The following is a 27977-nucleotide window of genomic DNA, read 5'->3' on the forward strand; positions in this document are numbered from 1 at the left end:
TAATAGCTAACCACATGCTTAGGTAGCCTAGCCAACAAACCCAGTGAAACATCTGTGCTTTTTGAACATCAGAGCTTCTTTCTGTGAGGCGAATGTTTAATTTATGTAAAACACCACATTTGGTCATAAAATATGCAGTATCCTTGTCCTCTTAAAATATTTTTGGGGGGAAATAAAAATACTAACACCTAGCAGTGGGCTGTCAGTAGTTTGGCTATGTTGTGGCAGGGACTGCTGTGTTCGTCTCAAACGCGATTTGGTTGCAGGCCCCTTTTCACAAAGCTGCTGTCCAGGTAGTGACTTATGAGGCAGCACAGACAGTAAAGGGAGCTTCTCGGTTCCGGACACAACCTAGAATCGAGTTATTTCGCTAATGGGCGGGAATCTTATAAACGCGTTACTGTGGAGACAGGAACGCCCCTTACTCGAACAACCACCAATCAGAAGCCGACTTTCGCTTTTGGCTCCTCCCACTCGACGCAGGACGCTCGGGATGAGGGAGGCGGGAGATCTCGGTGGAAACGGGAGCGCGCGCGGCGAGAGGGGACCGTGTCTGCGTTTCCATTAAACAGAAGGAGACGCTGCTCACTGTCGCTGTGACGACAGGCTCTCTCCAGCGGCTCGAGACCGAACTGTAACCGAGCGGTCTGTTTAAAGAGAACGGAGCCGTGTTACCGTCTTCACCCAGGCTCTGGTTTTGAGTAACAGACCCCTCACAGCCCACCGATTCAGTGTCGGAACCGTTTAGTGTTCATTTTAACGACCAGAGATCAACATGGAGGGAATTAACGTTACACCGTAGGACTCTCACCGGACGCTGCCTGAGACATGGGAAAATGGGAGTTAACCATGGTAACGCTGTTTAGTGTCTTAAATCTGGATAGTGCTGTGTGTCTTCTCTCGTTTTAAAGGTGCTTTATTTACAGTTCGTTCAGAAACACCGCTGTAGTTCTGTACTTGCTGTGAATGTAACTGTTACAGTGAACTGAAGGCTCTCGCTCTCTCTCTCTCTCTCTCTCTCTCTCTCCCTCTCTCCCTCCACCTGCTGTTCATATATCACCGCTCACTGTGCGGGCTGACTGTCAGACTCGGTCACTGAGTGCTAGTCGAAGGGCGAGGGGCGTTTTGAGTTTTTGTGTCAAGGCCAAGTTTCTCTCTAACTGTCTGGCGCTGTGTGGCTGCAGCTTAGCTGGCTGTGCATTTAGTCGTTTCGGTTCAAGCTAAGTTTATTTATTCACACGTTGCCACTTTCTCTTTCCAGTCTGTGTTCTCTCAGTTCCTTAATCACTAATCACTATTTACTTCACATGCAGTGCATGGAAACTGTCTCTTGTACTAATTTACCATGTTCTGTGAATTTCCACAGTATGAAGACTTTAATTCTGAAATGCTATATATGGATATGTTACAATTTAGTGATATGACAAGTTTTTTAAAAGGACAACAGCGGACTTTAGAGGGAAACACATTTTTATTTCTCTAATTAAGGTGTTATAAATCATAAAATAGCACGGATATTACTTGTATGTGTAAAGCCACTGTTAACAACGTATACCGTTAAAAAAGAAAGAAAATTCTTGAAAGAGGTTTACAGTGTGTTTTGGAATGAAACCTTTCATATATAAATGATACAGGCTTTTTATGAGTATATAGAGACTATGAGTATATAGAGATGTAGATAAGGATTTACACCCATTAGAACAAACCACTGTATTATGGATAACAAGGTTATAACAATTTCAACAAACAACTATTTCAATATAGTATAAACTATGTGAAAAATGAGCATTTCAAACCTTTATCAGTGAGGGGAAAATGAGAGAGAGCTGTGAGGGACCTTTAAGAAAGTTAAGCAGTAACTTATAAATAGTGTTATATGATGTTGACATTTCGGTTTTGTGGGGTTGAAAATGGAGACATACTACTTTAAGGTTAATATGAGGCAATATGTTTTATAATATCACTGTTCTGCACAATGACATACTAGTTTAAAGACTTTTGTTTTGAAAAAGAAAATGTGTATTTTTCTGAGATGAGATGAATCTGTCTGGCATATAGTTTGAGAATTTTAGAATAGAGACATTTTAACACATAAAATATCAAAAATTAAATCAAATATCGACCTCAGAATCGTTAATCGTATGAAACCTAAACATATGTATGCTTACACCCCTAATGAATAGCGTTAAAAAATAGATAACATGCTGATTTAACACAAATGTCTCTATAGTTCAGAGCCTCTTTCTCTCACTGTGTCTCATTGTCAGGCGTTATATAAGTGTGACGCACCAGGCAATGCAAAACTCACCCACAGCTGATTTGGCTGTGGGTATGTGCCTCGTATACCTCTGGTTGACTGCTGTGTGCTTTTTGGCTCTCTGACATGGACACTGGGATGGACAAAAGCAGTTTGTTCTGCAGCTTGCATGGCTGTCTTTGTATCTGTGCAGCTTGGCTTAAGGACAGAATTATCTCACTTGATTTGAACAGGAACACCCATGACGATCTCTGGGTGTCTTTTGGATAATTGAAAAAGTGTTATACAACTAGTTAGATCATGCTCATCACATAACTCTTTGAAACTTGGATCTGCGTTGTTTATGGCTGTAATCAACAGGACATTCGTTTGCATATATATCAGTAAACCACTTCATTGCAGGGCACCTGTGCTTCAGCCTAGAGCAAAAGTCATGGCACTGCCTAGCATATGATCTTTACGTCATGTGAAAGAATGGAGATTTGTAAAATGATAGAAGAGCTGAACTAGTGAGCTGGTGAGCTGAGCTGGTGGCCATTCTTCTCGTGCCTGCGCACTACTGACGCGAAACATGACACTTATGACCTGATTGTATCAGGCTGCAGTGCTGGTAGTGTAACAGAGAGAAACTCTGACTCAGAGCAGTATGTAGGAAAGTTGTGAGTGAAGGGTATATTTTGGCCAAGAGAGATGAAAATATCGTTCTTGTGGGTTTGCAGGTTTTCGGAGGTTGGGAATAGAGCAGGGACACCAGCCCTGCTCTGGGAGGGCCTGCTCTCCAGCTACATGCAGTTTCAGTCCATATCTGATCAAAGCTTATAAAGGTTTTTATATTTTATATGTGGCAGCATACACTAACTAGACTTACGTCACATGATATAAGCTGGTATTAGATGTTAGTACCGAAGCATTTTTTATTAGGTTGAGTATGACCTAAAGGACTGATACATGATACCAGTATTGGTATCGATGCATCCCTACTTTTCATATCGTTTTACATGGAATATCAATATCAGATACATATATCAGACACGACAGTTATTGTAAACCTTTACATTATTCTGTATTAATATTTGACATTATTTAGCAAATTGTCTCTGTCAGAACAAAAAATTGTATCTCCAAAATGGTAGCTTTACAGGAAAAGGAAAAAAAAAGTTATTTATTTATGATGAAAGTTAATGGAACAGGTTTTATTTCCAAGTAATTTTGGATCATTTCTGTTGGTGCAGTCATCACGAAATTTAACACAAAATAAAAGGTGTCAAGTACACAAAAAAGCGAACAGTTAAAATGGAGATACAAGGTTTTGTTGCAATAGTGACAAAACGCTCTTATCCACAGCCCCTTATTTGTATAGCAGTGGTGTTTATTTCTGAACAGAACATTAAACCTTCAATTGTATGTGTGTAAAGAGGTGGTATTATCCACTATCCATTTGCAGTAGTTGAAAAGAATGTAAATGCTCAGCACTAGTAACTACACATGCATCAGTGTGTGCACACACTTTGAAATGTGGTGCTAAATTATTGGATGTAATTATCTGGGTAATTCCATTATCTACCAAATAATAATAAAATGTGCTGTTTATCGTGCACCTCAAGTTAGAAAATTATTGACACTGAAGTGTATCTGTAAGTGTTAGTGTGAGTGTAAACTAAGTGTAGATACAGGTGCAAGGCTGTGTCCACCTGAAGTAGAGCAACAGTGACCATTAAAGAAAACTTAAACAAAGAATTGGATGGAAAGTTACATGTACAATGGAGTTGTGACAAAAAAGTGACGGGTATGTATAAAAGATTCATCATTGCAGACGGCGGGATAGCTGGTAATCGATATGTAATATTAATGCAGACTATTATTGCTGTGTTTCTGATTGTTCCCTCTTTGTCCTTGTTGTGTAACGATGTTCCAGGTGTTCTTCCTTTGAACTGTTTCTCCAGTGATGGTTCTTTTTATTCACCAGGTTCATGCATTTACATTAAACAAAGGACACCTCTAATGATTATTCAGCAGAAACAATAATGAACTCATACTCCATTTAGAGTTGGAGATCAAGGGTTGCACCTGAGGCAGCTAATAACCGTGAACACAGGAAAGTTCAGACAGTGTGTTCTTATTAGTTCAGCACTGCTCATACATTATTGATGGAAGCTTATTGATCGATTGACAGAAAATGGACGCTCACATTCATGAACAGAGACATGGTTAAACATCCTTTCTTTTGTAGAAATTCCAGTTAAAATATGTCATAGCCCTGCGGTTAGGCCTGTTACAATTATTACATAATCACCTGATCGCAGTTATTGGAGTTGATTGCAATTATTTAAGCTCACCACAGTTGATAGATTTCTTATATGTTTACGTTGCAACAAACAGAATGTACTATCAGTTGGGTTGAACCAAATACATGTAATTAAAATGACTGTGTCCAGTCTAAGACTGGAAATTACTAGTTACCGGTTTTGAATCTTATTAATACTTACTGTAAATTCTCACACTAATCTTACATTAGCAAACAGAGCCTGATAGAAATCATTTGCAATGTTCAAAAGCAATATTGGGCACTCTCTGAACGCAGTTTATGTCTTGTTTATTATCTTTATTAGTTATCTTTTCCTCATTCACATCAGAAACTAATAACCAGCAACAACCAGGTTTACTAAATGTAGTAATGTTAAAACTGAAGTTTAGGGGATGAACATGCCTGCAACCCCTCCTTCTAACACCCTATAAATTCACATCCTCACCTTCCGTTCCTGTGACGAACGGTTCGTAATCCCCACCGCCACCCCATCTCCTCCCTGTTCCTCAGTCCTACATCAGTCCTACTACAGCTATGGGGGGGGGTTAGTGTTTTGTTGCAGATCCATTTTTTTGGCTGACAACTTAAAGTATTGAAAAGATGGAGTGCATGGGTTTGAACAATTGAAGCTCAACCAGCCTTGTTGGATGTTCTCTTTCAGTTGGCCAGAACATTTTGAACACCTTTTCTCTTTTCATGATTCAAGTAATTCAGGAATTCTCAGTGTATCTGTACTCCTTCTCACAGACATTTTATAACCAAGAGACTTTATTTCTTGACAGATGAATTCAACTCCATGTTTAAGTTTTCTAATGCAATAACTTTCAGAATGTTATTGAAATTTTGAGGTAGATGTGTTAGATTGTGATTCTCTGGAATGGCTTTTAGATCTCTGGTGTGAACATGATGTGTGTGCTTCTAGATTAGTGTTCCATTTTTTAAACTAAAATGGAGGGTTAAGTGCAGGTTTTGTAGTTTACTATTGTTTTAAAGGCTTCCAAGTTTCTCTACTTTCCAATAAAGTGTTCTGAAATCTTTGAAAGGCTGGACATGGTGTGTTGTTAAGAGCATTTTTATTGTTTGTTTTTTTTTAAAAACTCGATTAATCATTAAAGTAACCGTTAGATCACTTGATGACTAACAGCGACAGCCCAATAAAATGTGATCAGTGATACACGTTGAACCTTTGGAATGGAGCTGTAATCAGCCTTCATGGGTGGCTCACCTGTGGAATCGCGTGTTTGGCTTGCTGTTGTTGCACTAATGGACCATAAATAGTAGTCTAAATACCACACAGCTGCTCATTATAAGCTTTTGCAGTGGTCTGTAGTTAGGTTACTCAGCGAGACATTAGCCAGTGAGAAGCTCACCTGTGTTTCCAATCACACATTATTCCTGTGTTGACTTGTACTGTACTGTCTCTTTTACTGACATCAACTGTTGGCCCATTTTCTGCAGGAGTTAGCGTGTGTTGACTGTTTCTGTGAGTGTTTGCTGTGGGTTACACTCCTCTGCTTTTAGCTGACTGCTCAGGCTTCGATGTTGTTTCCCAAAACACAAGCGACTAAGGGCTGCTGGTAGCTGTAGGTTGGACTAAACAAAAGAGTTAGAAACGGAACAGTGAGACTATGAGAAAATGTGTCTCCCTTCAAAGTCATTCATGTGGGAAATATGGCCAGAACTTCATATTTATTCATTCGTTTCTGATTGTTTCAGTATATCACTGTGGTTTATGTATATATACGTATTAGCCTTTTTGGATGCTTCGGTACATCTATTTTTAAAGGATTTTGTAGAATAATAATGACATATATTATTCTAGGATGGCCCTAAAATGCTAGAAGTGGAACTGAACAACATTAGATAGCCAGCCATTCAGCTAAATGGTAAAAAATGTATTTTCTAAATTTGAGCACATGCTTATTTGTAGCATATCAGTATAAAGGTTATGACAAAACTCATACCTTAAGAAGAGTTTCAAGTATAGTGTATGAACCAGTGTATTGCTGACTACTGTGCAGGGTTGCCAACTTTGGTAACTGGGGTGAGATTTTCAGGTGGCTGGAGTGAGGCTGGAGTGAGATTTTCAATTTTGCATGCAGAAATGCGTATCCACTGTTATACTGCTTAAACAATAATTGAACCACAATTAATACTCATTAGCACATTGTTGCTCTCATTCAGCTTCAGGCACCTAAACAAAGCCATTAAACACACTAAATACGTGGTACAGGTGTGTTTCAAGCAGGGTTAGAGCAAAGTGTATTTTGAGGCAGCAGTTTTTGAACTGCTTCTACTGGCTAATTTTTAGGTTTAAAAAAAAAACATACGCCATTAATGATTTTAATCAAGTATAAGTGGCTGTGTTGTTTAAAGGCTGGTAGAGTTACATTGTTTTTACTGTGATTGTTTTTATTTCTAATAAAGCACTGAAATAAATTTTCTCTCACACTTTCTAGCTGGTACAGATTTGTGTGGGTTTTAGAGAATAATTTAGAAAAAAAGTAATAGTGAGATTACTTTTTTCCAGGAAGTATTAAGTAAAGTAATTCCATTATATTTTAAAAGATGTAAATAGTAATTTGTAATGGATTACCTTTTTGAGTAACTACTCTAACAATCTTGGAGGTAGATAATTAGTATATGAAATGATAGCAAACCATAGTTTACATTTGGAACAAATTAGTAGCCAAAACCGTGAAAGTTGACAACCTTCTGTGTTACTGTATATACATCTTACAGATCCCAACTGTACTGTAGACTGCAGGCTGTGCTGGGGTTGTGCATTAAACCAGTGGTACTGGACAGTCCCTATGCGTTGGCAGTTGGAATCGAAATAAGGAAATATGGAAAAATATGGAATATCTGAGGGGTACCTGAGGACTGGTTTGAGACCCACAAAATTAAAGGAATACTCCACTGTTTGTCAACCTAATTTGTATTTGCCACATATGCAGAATACAGTTAGCTACCATGGACAAAAATTCTGTTGTGCTTCTCTGCAACTGTAAACAGTAAACAGTAGACTAAAAAGCAGGATTCTTTTAATGTGAAGCGCAGTTTATGCCAGTTTGAGCTAAATTTAAGTTTTCTCGTGCTGTGATGTACAGGCCACATTTTGCTGTCTACTATAATCATGACCTAGTTCAGAATTAGCTGCAAGCCTGTTAAATAATGGATAGCCAAGGTTACAGTACACACTAAGGGTGTAAATATGCATCACTGCATAGTAAAGCACTGATCTGCAGGTTGTGATTTACCTGCATTGATTTTGGATTTTTGGATTGCTATATTCAGTCACAACCAACGTTAATAATATTAAAGAAAATAGGTGTTTTTTTTGGCGTTTTCAAACAAAGAACAAGCAAATAACAAAAAACTTGTCGTATTGTTTTGATTATTTGTATTCTACTACTGTGTAAATTGTTATTTCAGTCACATTCGATATATTTTAAAATACAAATCGTACAAAAGGAATCATACAAAACTAATCAAATGAATTTGTGGTGATATTTAACGTTTCATTATGCCTTGAATGGTTTCTATAAGGCTCTACGATTCTGTAATCATAATCAAATGCAAAATCAGAGATTTACATCCCTAATACATTCATTATTCAGCTCTAAAAGGTTTGTGTTTTATGTTTTATTCCAGAATCCAGTTCAGGAGTGGGGTGAGGAGATTGAAGATGGTGCAGTGTTTGGGATCACCCTGCGCAGAGAGCCCGTCCAGCAGTCCAGCGAGGCCACAGAGTCATGTCCTTGTTCTGCATTCGTGCAGTACCGCACGTGTAAGGTACGGAGGCTGAAAGCGGCCACTCTGGAGCGGCTTGTAGCTCACCTGCTCGATCCCTGCTGTCAGGAACAGGACTATGGGAGGATACTTCTGTCCACATACTGCACCTTCACCAGCTCCAATGAACTTATCGAGATGCTTTTCCAGAGGTATGTGTGTGTTGGTAATAGGGGTGTAGCAATAAAAAATAAAAGTCTTCATTTTGCTTTTTGTTTTTTGTTTTTTGTTTTTCATCTTTCATCATTGTTTTTAATACATTTGCAAATAATAACTGTTATTACTAAAATGTTGAAGCACAGCACACCTGATGAAAAAAAAAAAAATTTCACTTATATAAAATTACTTCATCACACAGTGCTACCATCGCTAGGAGGGTGAAGGATAGCACGTTTCCTCTGAGTCATGTGAAGTGCCCCCACATCTTGTTGAACTGCCATTAACACATCATTGGATAACAAGCTTGGAGGAAAGCGCTAACTGCCTATTCTGTTGCATCAGCTTACAGACTCCCACACTGGCTAACATCGTGCTGAGGGATGGGAGAGATAGAGAGAGGGCCATCCTGCCCACCCAGAGAAAGCAAGGCCAATTGTGCTCTCTTGGGCTTCCCGGCCACAGGAGATCTCTGGGTTTTAGGATCAACACTTAGCCAGTTGCACTCAGGGGCCCTGCATATTTTACACGAAAATAATGCATAGAAACCAAAACATTAAATTTGCCATAAGAACATAACTGTCTCTTTAAGTGCCATATCCTTGAGACCCTCAAGGCTAACACCTTAGCATTAACTAGAACAGGCTAGCTAACGTTTAAGCTGTGCTTGTTGTAAAAATACTGTGTGGACCACTGGTCTTTAAGATCACAATAATGTGCAGCTGTGTTTGCATTGCAGACAACAATTCATTATAAATGAATTGCCAGTTGTTTTGAATCGAAACTGCTATTTGTTTGCTTTTGTTTTTTTCTGACATTGATACTATGAGTAGGCAATATGATGATATTTTATTGTTATTGTGATAAATTACATTATGTTTACGTTTACGTTTTTCTGAGCATATTGTGAATATCGTCAGTACTTTAAGAACACTGCAGGTTTTATTAAAACACAATTAGTCCTATTTAATACGATTTAGTAAAATGTTAGGTAAAAATTGTTGTCATAGACTATGGTGGTGTTTTTTAATGTGGCACTGTCAGTGCATTTTATTTCAGTTTATCAAACTTCAGGTAAACAATATTTTGTGATATGTATTGTGTATCCTAAAAATATTATGATATTACGTTTTGCCATATTACTCTGTAAAAAGTGTTTATCCGTTTAACCTAAAAAAAATTACTTTATGTGGTGACAAGCTATTGAATTAGTTTATTTTTTTAGGTTGAACTGACAAACCATTTTTACAGTGTACCGATCCATAAGTAGAATTACATTATTTTGTTTGATGGAGGAAAGAAAGCATAGAAGTCAAAATCATAGTCCTGTCAATGCTGTGACCATTTTTTAATTTTGATCCAAACCTTTTACACCCTTAGTATGTAGGTTACTACTTGATCCCTGTGTGCATCAGTGATTTGCAGATCAGTGTTGGTGCTTGACTGCATGCTTGTGTATATGAGTGTGATTATGTGCATATGTGGCTGGAAACAGTTGTATGTGCGTGTATGTGTGTCTGGCTTTGTTTTGTATCATTCTGTCCCACCTGGAGTTTCCTGCTTTCATCACAATAATTAATTGCCATGTTCTTTTCACCATCAGCCTGTTGCCTTGAACTCACATCCCATGACTGGTCTCCATGGGTCGCTGGAAATGACTTCATTTCTGTTATGAAAGAGATGTTTCCTGGAGGAGTTATAAGCCTAGAGTGATTTCTCTTGAAATGTTGACACCATGGAGCATAGCCAGTACTAGTTTTCAAAGAGTCTGCCGTCATTCACTGAATTAATTTTCTCAGATGCCACAAGCCTTTTTTTATCTGTTCTTTACCCAAAGCAGACACATTCCAGAGAATCGGTGCATCGCACCAGTGAAGTTAGTCTACAAAGCCTGCTCAAGGTTGTCTTGGGCGATGGTGGAATGCCTCGTGTAAAGGACATGTTCTTTAAAATATACCACTTGGAAAGACAATAAACAAAGACAGGGTCATTTTAGTCATATTATGTCATTCTTCCCAGACGGCATGGCTGTGTCTCAGCATGTTTGGAGTGCAGACAATTGGTGCTTTTGGCCAAATGCTCATTACAGGTGTGGAGGACTCCTGTTGTATTGCTGCCATCAGAAATAGAAGTGACTGTGTTTTTTGCTGCGTAGTCTAATTTAACATATGAATGTCTTGGTGCTTTTGCAAATACTTTAATAATAAGTCTTAACATAACTTTATATTCAGCCCTCTTCTTAGACACACGTTAAGCCTGTTTCTGGACTAAAAATAACTAACTGGTGAATTGTAAACAGTTTTCGTTCTGCTACCATTTTAAATGTGATATTTTTTGTCTGTTGTCATAAACAGGGACATTCTTGCCTCTGAACTGGACAACAACAAATGTCATAAGAGGTAAGATGCATAGTATATCATGGATAAAAAATTTCTTCCTGCTTTGGCTTTGTTTTATTATAGATTTACCTTCTTTAGCTGATGATTAATTGCCATAAAATTTGTCATTTTTGTTCAGTGTTTACAACTATTAAAATCTTCAAGCCTAAAGTATTTGCTTCCTAGCTGTTGATCCTTAATAGCTCCCAACTGACAACAGAAACAGCTAAAGCTCAAATAAACAAACATTACTCACCACTGCCCTCTCAAGGTGTTACAGCACCTTTTCGTAGATGTATTTGCCTCAACCCAGTGGCTTTAAACACACCAAGTTCACATTATATTCACTGCACTAGTAAACATATTATTGTGAAGGCTAACAACTGTGGAACATAATTGTGGTCAGCTTAAATAATTTCAACAGGTTAAAAAATTGCAATCAGGTGACTACATAATAACTGTGACGGGCATAGTAGATCTAAAAGGAATTTAAATATATTGATAGAAATAGTATTGGGGCTTCTAAAGAATGAATGCCCCATTGCTAATACTTGCTGGTGCTTGTTTCAGAACATCAAAGATTTGTATTCCGGGCACAGATTAAACCTGGAATGTGTGAATCACTCTGTATATGAGTCTCCATGGAAAGCCCTTGTGTTAAGGTTAGGGATAATCAGTGACAAAACTGCCTTCAGAAGTGGTTTAAAAATCTCGAAACAGGCCAGATTATCAGAACAGCCCTGTTAAGAATAGTCTGTTATTTTATTATGATGTTTTTTGATAAGAAAACGCTCAGTATGTTGTTTTTGTTTCAGCCCTTTGTGGACTTTGCTCCAGATTTGGTTGGAAGAGTTTGCTGAGGATTTCAGAGACTCTCCAATGCACTCTTCTTTGCGCTTGATGTGCCTTCAGCTGAGACGGCACCCCTCCCTCTCTCCTCTGGCCAAGCGCTATGAGGCTCTCCTTAAGAGATTTCAAGCAGAAGGTCAGACATTTGCTGTTGCATTGCATGTTGTTATACTTTTTATGCACTTTTTTACAGTTTATTACTATTTGTTGTCATTGTCATATTTTTTGCTTTTTAGTTTTTATTTTATTTTGTTCCTGTTGAACCCTTACCCTGTATAAACATTTCAAGATAAAGGGACCAAAAGCAATGGTCCAAAGCTATTTGCAAAAATCTTGGTATGTCAGCATACATTAAAGTTAAGAACTTTTTCCTCCTGTAAAGTTACTGTTGCAGCAGCGACAGCAGCGTTATAAGGTACACTTAAATCATGATGGCAGAATCTTGCCTGTAAGGTGGCCATGCTCACCATGTTTCCTTTCTCCATTCAGATCTTGTGAATAATGAGCAGGCTGGTCTGGATGATGAGCCAGAAGTGGATCAGGAAGAGAAGGACTTAGAGACAGATGATCTAACTAATCAAGCAGAGTTCATGGACTTCACCATCACAGGACTCGCAGAACAGCTCACCAGGCTGGATGCTGTGAGTCTTGATACGATGTTTCCTCCTCTTGTCTGGTTCTTCATCGCTTCTTCATACAAACTCATGTCCAATAATCCTTCAGTGTCCCTTTAATGTTAATCACCACTGTATGTTCTTGTAGGAGTTGTTTGTGAAGGTGGTGCCCTTTCAGTGTTTGGGCTGTGTGTGGTCTCAGAGAGATAAGAAGGAGAATCTCTCCCCCACCATCCGCGCCACCATTGCACAGTTCAACGCCATCACTAACCGAGTCATCACCTCACTGCTTTGCCCCTCCATCTGTCCTTCTTCCACTCCGTTGTCCAGTACCACACAGAGAGCCAGAATCATCGAGAAGTGGATACGAGTTGCACAGGTTAGAACCTTTGCCAAGGATTTGCATGCCAAGAAAATTATATTAAAGTCTGTCACTATTAATTATATTAGTAATCTATGGCAAGATTGCTTTGCCAATCAAATATTCCTAAATGTGTAAGCAACACATTATTGCTATTAAGAAATGACATTTAGAACACTACAGGTATGAACATGTATAATATTTTTTTTCTTCATGCAAAATTGTGATAATACTGAAATAAATGTTATTCTCATGATGTTCAGTTTTTTGATCAGCACATGCCTAGTTTCACATGAGTAATTTACAGGAAAGACAGAACCGTAAAAACATAAAAACAAACATATATAGCCTTTCAAAGATGAAAAGTACTTTATTGGAATAAAATAAACAAGGAAGCCTCATAAAGACTGCATTAAAAGTATATAAAACACTTTGTGGACACTAATACTTTATTGGAATAAGATAAACAAGTAAGCCTTATAAAGGCTCCATTAAAATACATAAAAACACTTTGTGGACATTATGTGTATAAATGAATGTGTCTATCAGGGTCTGTTTCTTACTGTAAGAGAGATCTGTAGAAGAATTTAAAATATACTTTGCCAGGCACATTACTAACTAATCATTGTTGATTCACTGAACAGGTCATTTTTGTATCAATGATATTTTTAAATTGAGTTTAATCATGTTTAATCAAGTTTAATTGAGTAATCATGACAGTCGGTATTCACCTAAAGGATATTGTCAAGGTGTTCTTCCACTCATATGAAGAGCTTGTAAACTAAATTTACTCTTTTTTATGATAATTTTGCCACTGTTTTGGGACCTGTGATGGTTCTTCATTTTCATTGGAACACCAGGGACCATTAAGACCTTATTTCTAATAATATATATTGTTAGGTGGTGTAATGGGCTGCTTTTAATTGTTCCCACAGGAGTGCAGACAGCTAAAGAACTTCTCCTCCCTGAGGGCCATCCTGTCTGCCCTGCAGTCCAACCCTATCTACAGGCTGAGGAAGACCTGGGCCTCAGTGAGCAGGTAGACATTAAACCAGCACACTTTCAGACGGTTTATCTAGCTGAGAGGTAAAATAAGGAAATGCTCACTAATTTCTCAAAGATGTGGTGTTGATACTGTACGGTTTTGTGGAAAATGACTTGGAGCCATTCTGACAGAGTTACAGTGTGTTCCGGTTTGTTTATGTTTGTAGCTGAGTTGTGCTCTGTACTTTTCCAGGGAGAGCTTGAGTATCTTTGAGAACCTGTGTGAAACTTTCCCTGATGAAAACTGTGTACTGACTAGCAGAGAAATCCTTGTGGAGGTAAGATAACATTTCATGGTGTATTTCCATCTTAACTTTAGCTAGATTTGTTTTGGCTAAAACCATGTGTTAACAGTAGTACTGTGCAAAAGTCAAAGACCACCCTTTCATTTTTTTACTCTCTAGTAAAAGCAGCTATTAAGTACAAGTTATGCATTTTTCAGCTTCAGGAAAAAAGTTAAAAACATACATTTAACAAAAGACTGCATAGAACAACTTACATAATATCATATTTTTCAGTATGTAGTTTGTCCACCTTTTGTTTTTATATCAGCTTTCATTCTTTTTAGGGCACCTGCTTTCAGTTTTTTAAAGAAATCTGCAAGGATGTTTTTCCACACCTCCAAAGTTCAGTCTTAGAGTTTGGTTGCATTTTCTATTTCTCGCAATCCAAGTAATCCCAAACACACTCAGTGATGTTGAGGTCTGGACTCTGGGGTGGTCAGTCTGTTGTTCTGAGAACACCTGCAGCTTCTTTGTTTGATTAGCAAATTTCCTTCTTTTTGTCTATTTTTTTGTCAGTAACAGCTTCTTGACAGCTACACATTCTTTCAGACCCATAGTGTTGAATTGTCTTCTCACAGTTGATGGGTGGACAGAAACACCTATGGATTTTTTTTCAGATTTGAAGAAAAAATTGGAGCTTTTTTTTTTCCAGTTTCTCAAAGATGAAAGCTTTAAGTAGCTTTAATAACTGTTTATCTGATGGTAACAGTTTTCTATATATCTTTTTTTCTGTTAAAATTATAGCTTTAGGTTTGGAAACTCCTGTTTTTTTTCACTTATTTTCTTTTGACTTTACCCTTCCTTGTGCAACTGGATTATCTTGTATCTAATCTTCTCAGAAATATCTTCTGAAAAATTAATAACTTGCTTTGAATGGCCATTTTGACTGGACATTAAATAAATTGAAAGTGATCTTAGAGTTTTCACAGTACTGCAAAATATGCTGACATTCACCCAACCCTTAAAAAACACCTCACACCATTTGTTAATGCGTTAAAAGATTGTTAATTGTTAATGTTGACTATGTCTGATGAACTTTGCAAAGTAAGGAATGTCATTATGAAGCAATTGTCCAGTTTATAGCAGCAGGGTGTGTTAACCACTGGAGATTATGATCAATTGTTGGTTGTTTTTTTTTGTTGCTCTGGAGATTTACAAGTTAAATTTAATATGTATTAGCTGCTGATGCAATGCTGTCCATGCTCTTTTCATTTTGCTTTAGTCTAGAATTAGTTTCAGGTGTTCTTCGTCTAAAATGATTTTCCAAGAAAACAGCAAAACACAATTCAGAAAATGTTCTCCTCTCAATGTTCACAACAAAGGCATGCTTGTTTTCACTTTTTAAGAAAGCCATGAAGTTTAATCAGGTTTCTTAGCTAATTACAGTGACCTTTTCCATTTCCTTGCCTTATTTAACCTCCAGAATTCACTCAGTGTTATTCAGAAGTAGTAACACATACACATAGCACTCTGTGGTAGCCATTGTGTACCATTGAATAAGTAACCAAGGAATAAATAACTATCGAATAAGTTAATTTGTGCTTAGGCTGTAAGATCAACCTTTTCTAGTCTGTTGATTAACTGATTTTAAAATAAACAACATTACTAGTGCATTGCAGGACTGGAAACCTCTACAGTAACACTTGCTGGTCTTAGTAGTCAACCAACACCGAAGTGCATAGCACATAAAAAAGGTCCGTCCTTCTTGCATCACTCACTACAGAATTCTAGACTGCCTCTGGAAGAAACATCAATACAAGAACTGTGTGTCACAAGCTTTATGAAATGGGTTTGCATGGCTGAGCAGCTGTACACAAGCCTAAAATCACAATGCACAGTGTTAAGTGTTGGCTGGGGACTCTGGAGCAGGAGAAACATGTTCTTTGGAGTGATGAATGAAGCTTCGCTGTCTGGCACTGAAGAAAGAATCTGAGTTTGGTGGATGCCAGGAGAACATGCTATAGCATACAAAGACATTTTATACGATTATATACTTCAGAATTTTGTGGAAGGCCCTTTCCTGTTCCAGCATGATTGTGACCCTGTTCACAGTGCGAGATCCATAAAGACAGGGTTTGATTAGTTTGGTGTGGATTAACTCCAGTAACCTGTACAGAGCCCTGACCTTAACCCTACTGAACATCTTTGGGATGATTTGGAACGCTGATTTCGAGCCAGGCCTTCTCGACCAACATCAATGCTCTTTTGACTGAATGGGCACAAATTCCCACAGACACACTCCAAAATCTTGTGGAAAGCCTTCTCAGGAGAGTGGTGGCTGGTGTAGCCACAAAGGGGGAAACAGGTTCACATAAGTGTCCACATACCTTTGGCCATATAGTGTATGTTTAAAGGTTTATTTCACGGACAGTGGGAGAGAGGGTGAAATGTGTGTGACGTGTGTGTATGTAAGGGTTATTTGATGATAATTGTCTCTCAACATGTTTCAGGATGGGGGCCAGGCAGCTGTGGATAACATTTCGCCCAGCACGTCCAAGCGATGTCCCGTGTCCAGACAGATGGTAAAGCCCTTATATGAATTTGCACAGAGGCTATAAATAATCACTTCTTTTATTCTACTAAACAAAACCATGGTTCTTCCTCTAACCATAAAATATAAATTAGAAGGAAACTGCAAGGCCAGCAGATGTGTAAGCAATTTGGCCTCATGTCTGAAAAAGGAAGCAGGCATAAAGTGGGCTAGATTATGTCTACTCAGTGCTTTTTTGGGACAGAAACTCTATGTTAAAAGAAATCACATGCTGAAAACTTTCTTTCTGTTTTCATTTCTCTCTCTCTCTCTCTCTCTCTCTCTCTCTTTTTCTCTCTCTCTCTGTGATGATTAACTGCACTGAAGGGCAAGATATGAAATAAGCAGTCCTGAGCAAACAGACACCTAATTCTATATTTTACCCTAAACATCACTGCCCTGTTTTTGAACACTGTGTTTTGTGTACAAACTATATTCTCACAGTCTGTTGGCTATACTAACTGATCTCAGTTAATGACACTTCTGCTAATACCTGCACTTTTCCACAGAGCACCACCAGTGGAGTTGTGCCTTACCTGGGAACATACCTGACTGTGCTCACTATGCTGGATACAGCACTGCCTGACACTGTGGAGGTGAAATACAACACCATCTTATACCATATACTGAAAGCACGTCAATGTCTTAGCTAGCATTTTCATTTTTATTGGAAATTGTGAATGAAACGTACAGCTTAATTAGGGCTGGGCAATATGGCAAAAATACAAATACAAAGATATAATCATGTTGAATGAAACATGCAGTTGTTCAGTGTTTTAGAAGTACTGGCTAGATCCGTGATATTTTCAGAGAAGCATATCATAACATATTGTGGCATAATTTATCACGATGATGATAAATATTGTTATATTGCCCAGCCCTTAATTTAACTGTGGCCGTTTAAATACAGGTTTTAAATTACAAGTTCCATTGATGATAAAACCAAGGTTATTTTTAGCTGCTGCAATTCTGTGAAATTGTTTATCACCGAAGTACATTGAGTCTGAATTAGCATTTTCAAGTAAAACATGCTGCTGACGCTAGTAAAATCAGTAATTTGACAGACTATGCTAGACAGTGCTAACGGGTGAACTATTGAAAAATCAATGAGCTGCAAACTAACAAAAGTAACAGCAAAGCTTCAATTCCCCTCTAAACAAGATGTTACGTAGCAGTATATATATTTTGCTGAAGGTGATGTCCACTCCTATAACTATAACAAAATGCACTGCTTTAAATGTCAAAAATATCTTTTTTAAGGCCAAATTTGAGCAAATAAGACACATTGATCACTTTTTTGTGTAGTTTATTATAATTAATTATTTTAATCGTAGCCCTAATAATACTTATTTCTCACTCATGGCTAAACTTTATTGTGGTATCACATTTTTTTTCAAGTAGAAGAAGAGATGCTTTATTATGATTTGAATTTGATAACAAGTCACTATTGTGCATACACACTTGCTTTGCACAAAGAAAACTTTACATTTATGCCATTTTTGTCATTAAAAAGAGACATTTAAAATATTTTGACATTAAAAATCTGGAAGTGAACATGGGATTCTGTTGATACATAACGTAAATTGAATGTGAATGTAATTAATTGCATAACTCCCTGTGCAATTAATTAGGTACTTTTAAACATTTAAATATTAAGATGCATTACAGAACATTTGTATGTAGTTACTTGTAGCTAAGCCTTTAATCAACCTACATTTCCTTTTCTTAACAGTGCGGCCTCATAAATTTCGAAAAGCGGAGGAGGGTAAGTTTCTGTCTTTCTCTCACCATTAAATGCATTCTGTGTGTGCATTCCGTGCGTTGTTGGTCATGTGTGCTTTATAAATACACACTGGTGTGGCCCCTGAGATAAGGCTGTTTTGAGCCCCAGGGAAACCCTCCAGTATCCTTTATTGTGGAGTATTGACACTGTAGGGATGGGTTCATATCTCTGCATTGTAAAACTTGGCTGGTTTTCTGAGTAACTTTCCCTCCACAGCTCAGTGAGCGCACTCTAATCTTATGACTGCTCAGTCGTGCCATGTGGAAGCAGGGCGTTACATAATTGTAATGGTAGCTCTCTGGCCTCCACCCAACTGTTCTCTCACTAACTTGTCCTCATTTACCATCTCCATCTCTCTAAATTCTTCTTGCCTGCAGGAGTATGAGATTCTATGGCAGATTCGACAGCTACAGGCGTCCTGCTCCCAGTATGTATTGCCTCATCATCCTCAGATTGCAGCCTGGCTGCAGCGTCACAGGCTTCTCACAGATCAGGAGAGGTGAGGCTCAAGCTTGACAGAAAAGCTAATTTCATTACTATGTTTTTTTTTGCCTCTGGCTTTTAAATAAGTACAGTACTGTGCAAAAGTCAGAGACCAGCAATCAGCCTTTAAGTACAAGTTAATTTTTCTGAAGATATATTTTAAGGAAATTAGATATAAGATGGTCTACTTGCATAAGGAAGAGAAAAGGAAAGTCAAAGAAAAACAGGAGTTTGTTTTCAAAAGCTAGATTAAAAAAAGAAGTAGAAACAATGGGACTCCTAACAAGCCCTGGTAGACCACCAAAACTGTCACCATTGGATAAACAGCACTAAAAGCTTTCATCTTTGAGGAGAAAATCTTCAAATCTGAAAAAATCCTCAGGTGTTTATGTCCATCCTTCCACTGTAAGAAGACAACTCATCACAGTGTGGATATCAAACAAAACAAACAACAAACAAAAAGCTGCTGATGTTTTCAGAATAATGGACTGGCCACTCCTCCAAACCTCAACATCATTGAATGTATTTGGGTTTACTTCAAAAACAAAAAAAAATGCAACCAGGTACTGAGACTGAACTTTGGAGGTGTGGGAAAAACATTCCTGCAGATTCCCTTAAAGGTGTGTCTCCTAAAACAACTGAAGCTGCAATTATCAGGGTGAACACTAAATAATGAAAAAAGATATTTTATTTAGTTTTTGAGACTTCTGTGTACTTGTCTGCTAAATATATGCTTGCCTTTTATATCTGCTTTTTTCCTGATTTTCCTGATGGCCTTTTTGACAGAAAAAGAAATAAATGAAGGGTGGTCTCTGACTTTTGCACAGTGCTGTACTTTCTTTTTCTTAGTCTGTTTCAAGAATTTAGAGGTCTTTGTTATTCCCATATGTTTTATATAATGTTTAATGATTCTGTCTGTCACTGAGCTGTTCTTCATTTATTAATCAAGCATGTAAACCTCATTGTCTCTGATTGTCCTTTATCAGCTATGAGTTGTCCAGACAGTTGGAGCCACCCCTGGACACCTGTCCACCATCTAGTAGTGGAGCCTGGAGTCACCGCGCACTCACCAGAAAGCTGTCCTCGTGAGTATGAGCATTTGCAGTGTGACTTGGTGAGAAGTGCATCAGGTGACTTGTTAAGCAACAGCATGGTATGTTGCAGTGTGCAAAATTGTTGCCAGGATTATAGGTAGACCTACCTTGTGTCTTCACTCTTAGGCCACTTTAACACGTACACCTACCACATGAGTGCACTTTATAGGTTTACAGTTTACAGACTGTAGCCTATCTTTTCCCCATAAGAAGCTGATATTGATCAAATGATATTTTTTACAATGTTTCCACACAATGTGGCCCACATGCAACAAATCACATACCATGGAAAGTAGGTTTGGAAGTTGCAATCCAAACAAGTGAAGACTAATTTGACATGTTGATATTCTAATTATATTTTAAATAATTTCATTGCAAGCAGTTTTTACTTTTATTAGTATTTTTCAATTTCAAATGGATTTAACAAAGGAATATACAATTTACAGTGGGAGTGCAGGGTTTCAGAGCCTTATTACAATGATAAGCAAGTCCAATCCGATCTTACTGCCAACAGTGTGAATTAAGTAAAAGTTACAACAGCAGAGGTTTTCTCATCCTGAATGTATTTTGAGTACATTACTTTTTATGTATTGTAACTGAATTTGTTGCTGAATACGTTTGGGACAGTGTATTCAGTATTCAGCCATCACCACTTCTTTAAATATAATACTTTAAAGTATTCTTCCCAACTTTGATTGTTTAATCTTGGATGGAAAGGATGAATTATAGTCTCTAACTTTACACCCACAAGGTAGGTACCAGAGTGACAAGTAAGTGCATAGCATCTCACACTGTCTGTCTATATGCACGCAGCCTCCTGAGTGTCAGTGATGGCTCAAGAAGAAACGCTGACCAGATCAGCGTTTCATCTTCTGGATCCAGCAGCTCTGAAATGGAAGATCTCTCCACACATCACTCATCTCCTCTTAGAGCACAGGTACTGCAGGTGTACATACTCCAACTCACATACAATCACAAAACAAACATCCATCCGTCCAGTCAGGTGCACCACTAAACATCTGTCACTTTAGCTAAACTAAGACAACTTTAAATCATCAGTGTACCTGCCGTGCAAATAACTCACATCCGCTCTCTAAAACACGTTAATTGTAACGTGAGCAAACAGTCTATTCACTGTTTTAGATATCCACAATGTCGTCCTTACTTGACAGCCAATTGACTACACAATGTTCTCCAATGTACATTAACCTGGATCTTGAGACTCGACTGGAACACTGTTTGCATAGCTGACGGCACTTTAGCAAAGCATCGCTGAGTCATTACGTCAGCCGTCACACTCCTTTTCACGCTCTTCCCTCCCTAAAGCTCTCTGACGCAATACCTAAGATGCTTTCTAAAACACACTGTTCTGATTAAGTTCTTGAAATTCTGGAAATTCTCCACATCTCAAAGTTCATCTAACCCTCATAAGTCCTCATCTTACATTTTTTCACTAGAGGCTCATTGAAACAGGCAGAGAAAATTTGTTGAATTGAAGATTCTGAACTTTTAGTTGATACCACAGTTGTGTTTGCAAGTAAACAAAGAGATATTTTATGCTTTGAATTTGATGAAGGTATTGTGCATACGGTCATGTTTTGTGTAAAAAAAACACAATTTACAGCACTGTGCAAAAGTCTTTGACACCTAAGCACTTTGTAAAAAAACATTTATCTGGGCCGTAAGTATGTGTGTGCCTGTAAGAACTCTGTACATCATTAGAATAAATGCAAATAAGCACGAATACAGTAGAAAGTACTGACAATATCTTAGTAATTGATATCTTGTGAGCTAATTAGAACACCAAAGTTTGGTTCCAGATTCAGATTTGTTTAAGTATATGAACAACACTCTTGATTTAACAGAATGAAACACTGATTAACCCAACCAGGCACTGGACGGGAACTACAGTTAATACTGGACTTTCTCAAGGAGAGTTTTGGAAATGGTTCACTAAACACATTGACATACATAAAATTACTTCTTAGTGTTTTTCTGAGAAAATAAATGCTTGCTGCCCAAATTTAATTCAAATTTTCACAGGTGCCTAAAACTTTTGCACATACTGTACATTTTTGATATTAAAACAAACAGAAAACACTGCAGGGTCAAACCTTTCGATAGCAAATGCTAATTGAATGTAAATATAATTCACTATATAACTAACAATGTAAAATATGTGTAATTATTTACTTAGTAATTATGTAACCTAAGTATAATAATAATTCTATACTTCTAAATATAAAACAAGACTTATGAGAAAACTGTAGAACAGTATTCAGTTGTAATGAAAGGCATTTTGGTTGTGTAAAGTATAGAATACTTGGTGTTAAGTTAAGTTTTCTGAGTGGCATCAGCTGAAATCCCAGCCCAAAGCTGTTTTCTAAGTTGCTGTCAAGCCTTTCAATTACAGGAAATCTCTGCACGTGCAACAAGACTGACCACATCTGTATGCATTGTTCACAATTCAGAAAGGGAGTTGCTTAAATTTGCTTAGCATGTGCTTAGAAATTCCAGGAAGTTGCCAGTGTTACACATTTCTGGCTGGGATTTCCCATGTTAATTTTTTTAGCACACATGGTAACATCCCAGATCTAAGCCTGAAACTTTTTTACTTAGTGGAGCGAAGTTTGTTAAACTGTCCTATTACTCTTTAGAAAACAAATCTGATTGCCTGAGTTTGAATATACTTGACACACACACATTTGACTGCACACCTCAGTTGAATTCTGTATTAATTAAAGTAATTAAAAACCATTGTGCTGTTCATGGAATAATTTTCTACCATTAAACTAATTTACTGTTAACAAAGTTTTTTGTATATTGGTTGAAGAATTGTTTATTGCAATTATTATTATTAAATAAATAATTATTTTAAATTATTATATATTATATTAAACAAAATTTGTCATTAAAATTGGTTTTGTTTTATCATATTGTATTTTGCTTGTTTTACAGTGATTTTACTACAGTTAAGGGGGTTTTACTTCTCTTTGAGTTCTGCATTACAATGTCCCTTAACTGTAAAACGACTGAACACACTTGATTTACTTTATTAGATTTCAGTTGCATTGTAGCAGAGGCAATAGAAACAACACATACAGGCCAGTAGCAAACTGTGACTTTTAAAACTAAGCCTTCAGTTTGGGCTACAAATGTCAAAACTCACCCACCCCTTTAATAATGCTAATTTCTGCTAGCACCCCTATGGGTCATGCAACTGTGTGTTAACACTAAGACAATGCTGTAGCGCCTGAACAAAAGGCCATGCGGGTTTTCTGCTAATCCAGGCATCTTTTCTCTTTCTTCCTCTAGTCCCTCTCCAGCTCCTGCCAAAACATGGCCGATTCTCTTCCCTCCTCATCTTCTCCTGACTCCTCCTGTTCCTCTTCAGGCTCCCCAACTGACCTCATTCTTCCTCCTCCACCCTCTTCCTCAACTCCTACCAAGCTCAGCCATAAACGCTCGGTCTCTATGACCTCCCTGCCCCTTTACAACAGGCAGGTGGCCGACTCCTGCATCATCAGGGTCAGCGTGGAGCGCAGCAACAATGGCAACATGTACAAGAGCATCCTGGTGAGTGCTGACCTGCCAACAGGGCTTTTTTTTTTCTGGGCTTTCAAAGGATGTAGACTAAGAGGGGCAAGCCTATGCTAGAATTAGGTGCTTGTATTAGAGAGGAAAATCAGGCCCAAGTATTAATATTTTATTATTTAAGTAATAAGATGTTTAATTAGCATTGCAGAGGGACACACAGTTTTCTTTCTAGTAAGACCAAGGCTTCTGTAGTCGCCTTGATCTGAGTGGTTGGACAGCATAATGGATAGCACCATCAAATCCCATATGGACGACTAGATTTGTTTCCCAATTGCTACATCAACAACAGTTACATTAAGAAGTTAGGCATTATAAGCTAAACTGGATAAGAGTGGCTGCTAAATTGTAGTAGGATTTTTTTTTTAATGTTACTTTACAGTTTTGTTGCTTTAGTAAAAAAGATTAAAATTTGGAGAACAAATTGTAAACGTCATAAGGTCAAAGGAAGCATAATTCGGCTTTCACACCAGACCCACAAGGCTTCATCAGTACATGCTTTGTCAGGGAATGTACTAATGCTACAACTCAGTAGTTTCTTTAAGTGCCTACCAGTTGTGTAAACAATGAACCGTAAAAGTAGTGCTTGGTCTTAGTTTCTGTGATTTAGCAGTGAAAGCAGTAATGCATACAAACATTTTTATTACAGCTTTTTGAAACAGTGGAATTGACAAAGTGGTCAGTTATCTGTTTATGTTACATGTTTAAATGGCTCCAATGACCATGACATGTCCTTCTCAGCTAACAAGTCAGGATAAGACAGCACAAGTGATCGAGAGAGCTCTGCAGAAGCACAACCTGGAGAATGCCAGTGTGCAGGACTTCTCACTTGTTCAGGTGTTGGCGCAAGACAGAGGTGAGTGTAGGCCAAATAATGAAAAAAAACACACTAGTTTTTAGTTATAGTTATTTTCAAGGGCCCATATCTTACAATTGTCTCATATTCTTTCTCTGAGGTCCACTAATGTGTGGGGTTTTTTTGTCTCAGAAAAAGATGTAATTCATTTTTATTTACTTGTCTTTTTCCTTGTTACTGTGTCTGTTAATGATTCTGTTCTGGTTTACTGCCTTGTATTGTCTGTACTGTGCCTTTAAATAGAAGTCCAGGCTGAAAGCCCTTATAAAAATAAGGAATGGGTGGGGCTAAACTTCCTATAGGCTGAATAGACAGATATATGCATTTGTTTTTGTGACATCACAGAATCAGTTAATTGAAAAAATGCTGTTTTTGCCTTTTGGAGATACACGGCTTTGTTCTGACAGCAGCAATGCATGGGCTGTATGGACCAGGGATTGAACGATACATTTAGAGAATAACAGTGTTTACATACTACATCAGACTGTTTTATTTGAAAAAAACATGCAGAAAATGTGTTTATGGGCGATATGGGCCCTTTAAAGATCTTGCCTATTACAACAACTCGTATGTTTAACGTTCTTGTCTGCATTTTCAGAACTACTCATTCCAGACAAAGCCAACGTCTACTACGCCATGTCTACTTCAGCCAACTATGACTTTGTTTTACGTCACTACCCAAAAGGCCAGCGGAAACAACTGACTCGCTCCGTGTCAATGTCAGCAGGCCGATGCTCAAAATAACAGCGCCCCCTATAGCTCTGGAGACGTCTTGACGAGTGGAAAACCTGCTTGGAGAACTGCACAAGACTTTGAATTATTTCTCAGCTATGAGATTTCATAGCTTTATGTAAAAAATGTATATAGTAGATGTAAAATCTATTTATTTAATGTTAGCTATTTGAAGGACACTTTTTTATATATTATCCATTTGACTAACTCAGCTTGAGCTTTTTCAGTTGAGGCAAGAAGTTAAACTGTCTCTAAACTCCTAGAACTAAGGCACCATGCCTATGACCTCATAACAGAGGTATATTCTGTGCAATGCGATTTAAATGTGAGGTTCCTCGAGGCATTTCTCTTTTTGTGAAGATCACAAGGCAGAGCTGCAGCCAGCTCAAGAGCCAAATGACTGTGGAAACAAAAAACATGCTGCATAGTACACACGAACATGCTCAAGTATTTGTTCTCACAGACACATACAGAGGGTTTTGAAATCATATTCTGTTAAATTGATTGATTTGGGTGGTTAGTATGTAACACCTAAATTAATTTGGAGCTGAATGTCTTCACATACGTAATCAACATAATCAGTGCTTACATAATCAACAGCTTTACAGTACAGTCATCTGTCTCAAAGCATCCAGGTTCCAGACAGAGCATTTTCCCCATTTACATTTGAGACACTTATTGCAGTGCGAACATATATGCTTTTAAAAAAAGGTTCCACAAAGGATTAATTGAGCAATGCAATACAAACCATTCTCTAAAGAACCATGTTTGAAAAAAAGATTTGCGACTGTGATGGCCAATTTAAGGATTCTTCCTAGAATCTTTACATTATAAAGATATTTTAAAAAGTTCTTCACACTCACAAATCTCATTTACCAAAATGGTTCTCCTAAGAACTACATACTATAGTAGAAAATAATATTAATTTGTATAGAACCTTTACATCATATGGAGTTCTGCACTCTTGCACATCTCGTTTATGAAAATGGTTATTTAAAGAACCATCCATTGAAAGGTGAGGTTGAGATGTATGAGTCTGAAGATTCTTTTTGAACCTCACTTAAAAGGTTTGGGAAATTTTATTCTCAACATTGTATACCAAAGCTTATATTTATTACACATATGAGCTACAATCTTAAAAATAGAGCTGTCAGAAATGGTTCTTTGGAGTGATGTCAAAGAAGAACCACTTTTGGTTCCTTGAAGAACCTTTCAGTGGATTGTTCTTTAAAGTACTCTTTTGTGCACATGTAAAGAACTCTTTAAAAGTATGATGTAAAGGTTCTATACCAGTTAAAGCCGTTTTTTTAGAACCATATACACAAGCCAAGAACTATTTAGCACCCATTATTTTTAAGAGTGCATAGTAGGTTGTATAACAGAAAACAGCTACGCTTTTTCTTCTGTCACATCTTGCAAGGAAACCTTATTTGGCACCTCTATTTTAAGAGTGTAGTCTCTTTTCCCACTTTATTTATTTTTCTGTCCATGTTTCAGCCTGTGAGTGATAGCTGCTGGACGATGGTGGAGTCTTGCCTTTGTGTGCAGTGGATCATGTGCTACACACAGACATTGTATTAACAACTAATGCCATGTTTATCATCATACAGCTTTATTTTTTTATCCACATATGTGACTCCTACTGATCTTTTGCTAAACTGTGTAGCTTAATTTTTCTTATGGTCATATATAAACAGCATTTCAGCTCATTTTGAAGGTTGTCTCAACAGAAGAATGAGGTAAAGAACAAAAACAAGTTTAATTTAAAGGGGAATTCCACCAGTTTTTCTAAATTTCTGTATAATTCAGTCATTACGATGGAAGGTCATTTAGAGTGGTCTGATGTGAAATAATCCAATCAAAATAAATGTATCGAGTCAGAAGTGTTCACAGTGGTGATGATAGGAACCAGATGTCTGTACCATATGACGTCTCTAAAAGCTCCCTCACAGAAGGTCATTGCACATAATTATAACAAATGTATTGCCTGATGCCGCAGACATTATTTTACAGTTTTTTTTAGATAAGCTTTTTTAAAATCCATTCATGGTGATAAAGTTTTTTTCAGATTTGCCACTATTTTTCATTATCAACATTACATATAAAACATCAGAAGACGTGTAAATTCACTGGTAGTTTTGAATAGTAAATAAATAACTGTATTTGCGTTGTAAACATTGCAAACCTTGGTTTCTGTCACCACTACTGTAAAGAGTCCATAAGTTTCTCCACAACAAACTATTTCTCAAACTTAGAATTCAGAAAAATTGGTGGAATTCCCCTTTTAGTAGTACTGACTGTAAATGTAGCTACAGGGTTAAATTCAGTAGGTTTTCAGTAGATTCACAGATGAACGTGTTTTCTTCACAGAGCCGTTGAGACAGGATGGATGTCCGTGTGTCAGATAAAGGTGGCTGAACAGGTGTTGTGGCATTCCACAGCCACAGTGACGGGAACTCTACATTGCGCAAGTTAGTTAAAGCCACAGTCAGGAATCACTGCAGTGTCTGAATAATGACTACAGTGTGCATGTCTGCTGTCGGATCTTTAAACAGTCCTATTTAAAAATGTCACAATATGGAATTATGATATGGTGTACCTACCTTTGCATTGTTGTTCCTTACAGATGTTCTTTTTAAAGTAGAGTTTTTCAGTATATCTCATGAGGCTTGGAACATTATCAGTGACGGAAGTGAACGTTGTACTTTTCAGATTCTTTTTTTGTTGTCACTGTACTTCACGCAGTGATCTGTTTTTCCTATTCTGTGTGCACTCTGCAGTCCATAACATTTCAACACCATACTGTACAATGCTGCTTATGCATGATTATGTTCATATAGCACTTTCTCTAAATGTTAAAATGAA

At 37.6% G+C, this 27977-nt stretch overlaps 1 protein-coding gene across 2 annotated transcripts; it reads left to right on the plus strand.

Annotated features, from left to right (window-relative positions):
- Positions 1-535: 535 nt before the first annotated feature.
- On the plus strand, positions 536-27977 carry LOC118821063 (ral guanine nucleotide dissociation stimulator-like 1). Of its 2 annotated transcripts, XM_036589472.1 has the most exons (17): positions 536-852; positions 8217-8506; positions 10865-10909; positions 11704-11873; positions 12227-12378; positions 12500-12730; positions 13648-13751; positions 13950-14034; positions 16491-16562; positions 17080-17166; positions 18303-18335; positions 18731-18852; positions 19823-19921; positions 20744-20867; positions 23246-23506; positions 24266-24380; positions 24979-27977. In XM_036589472.1, the coding sequence occupies exons 1-17, from the start codon at positions 829-831 to the stop codon at positions 25122-25124; spliced, it is 2160 nt and encodes a 719-aa protein (XP_036445365.1). In that variant the 5' UTR covers positions 536-828; the 3' UTR covers positions 25125-27977. The 2 variants fall into 2 exon arrangements, with proteins under 2 accessions (XP_036445365.1, XP_036445366.1); XM_036589473.1 differs by lacking the exons at positions 536-852; positions 8217-8506 and adding an exon at positions 10397-10599.

The sequence above is a fragment of the Colossoma macropomum genome, unplaced genomic scaffold (genome assembly GCF_904425465.1).
Source record: "Colossoma macropomum unplaced genomic scaffold, Colossoma_macropomum, whole genome shotgun sequence".
NCBI classification, from domain to species: domain Eukaryota; kingdom Metazoa; phylum Chordata; class Actinopteri; order Characiformes; family Serrasalmidae; genus Colossoma; species Colossoma macropomum.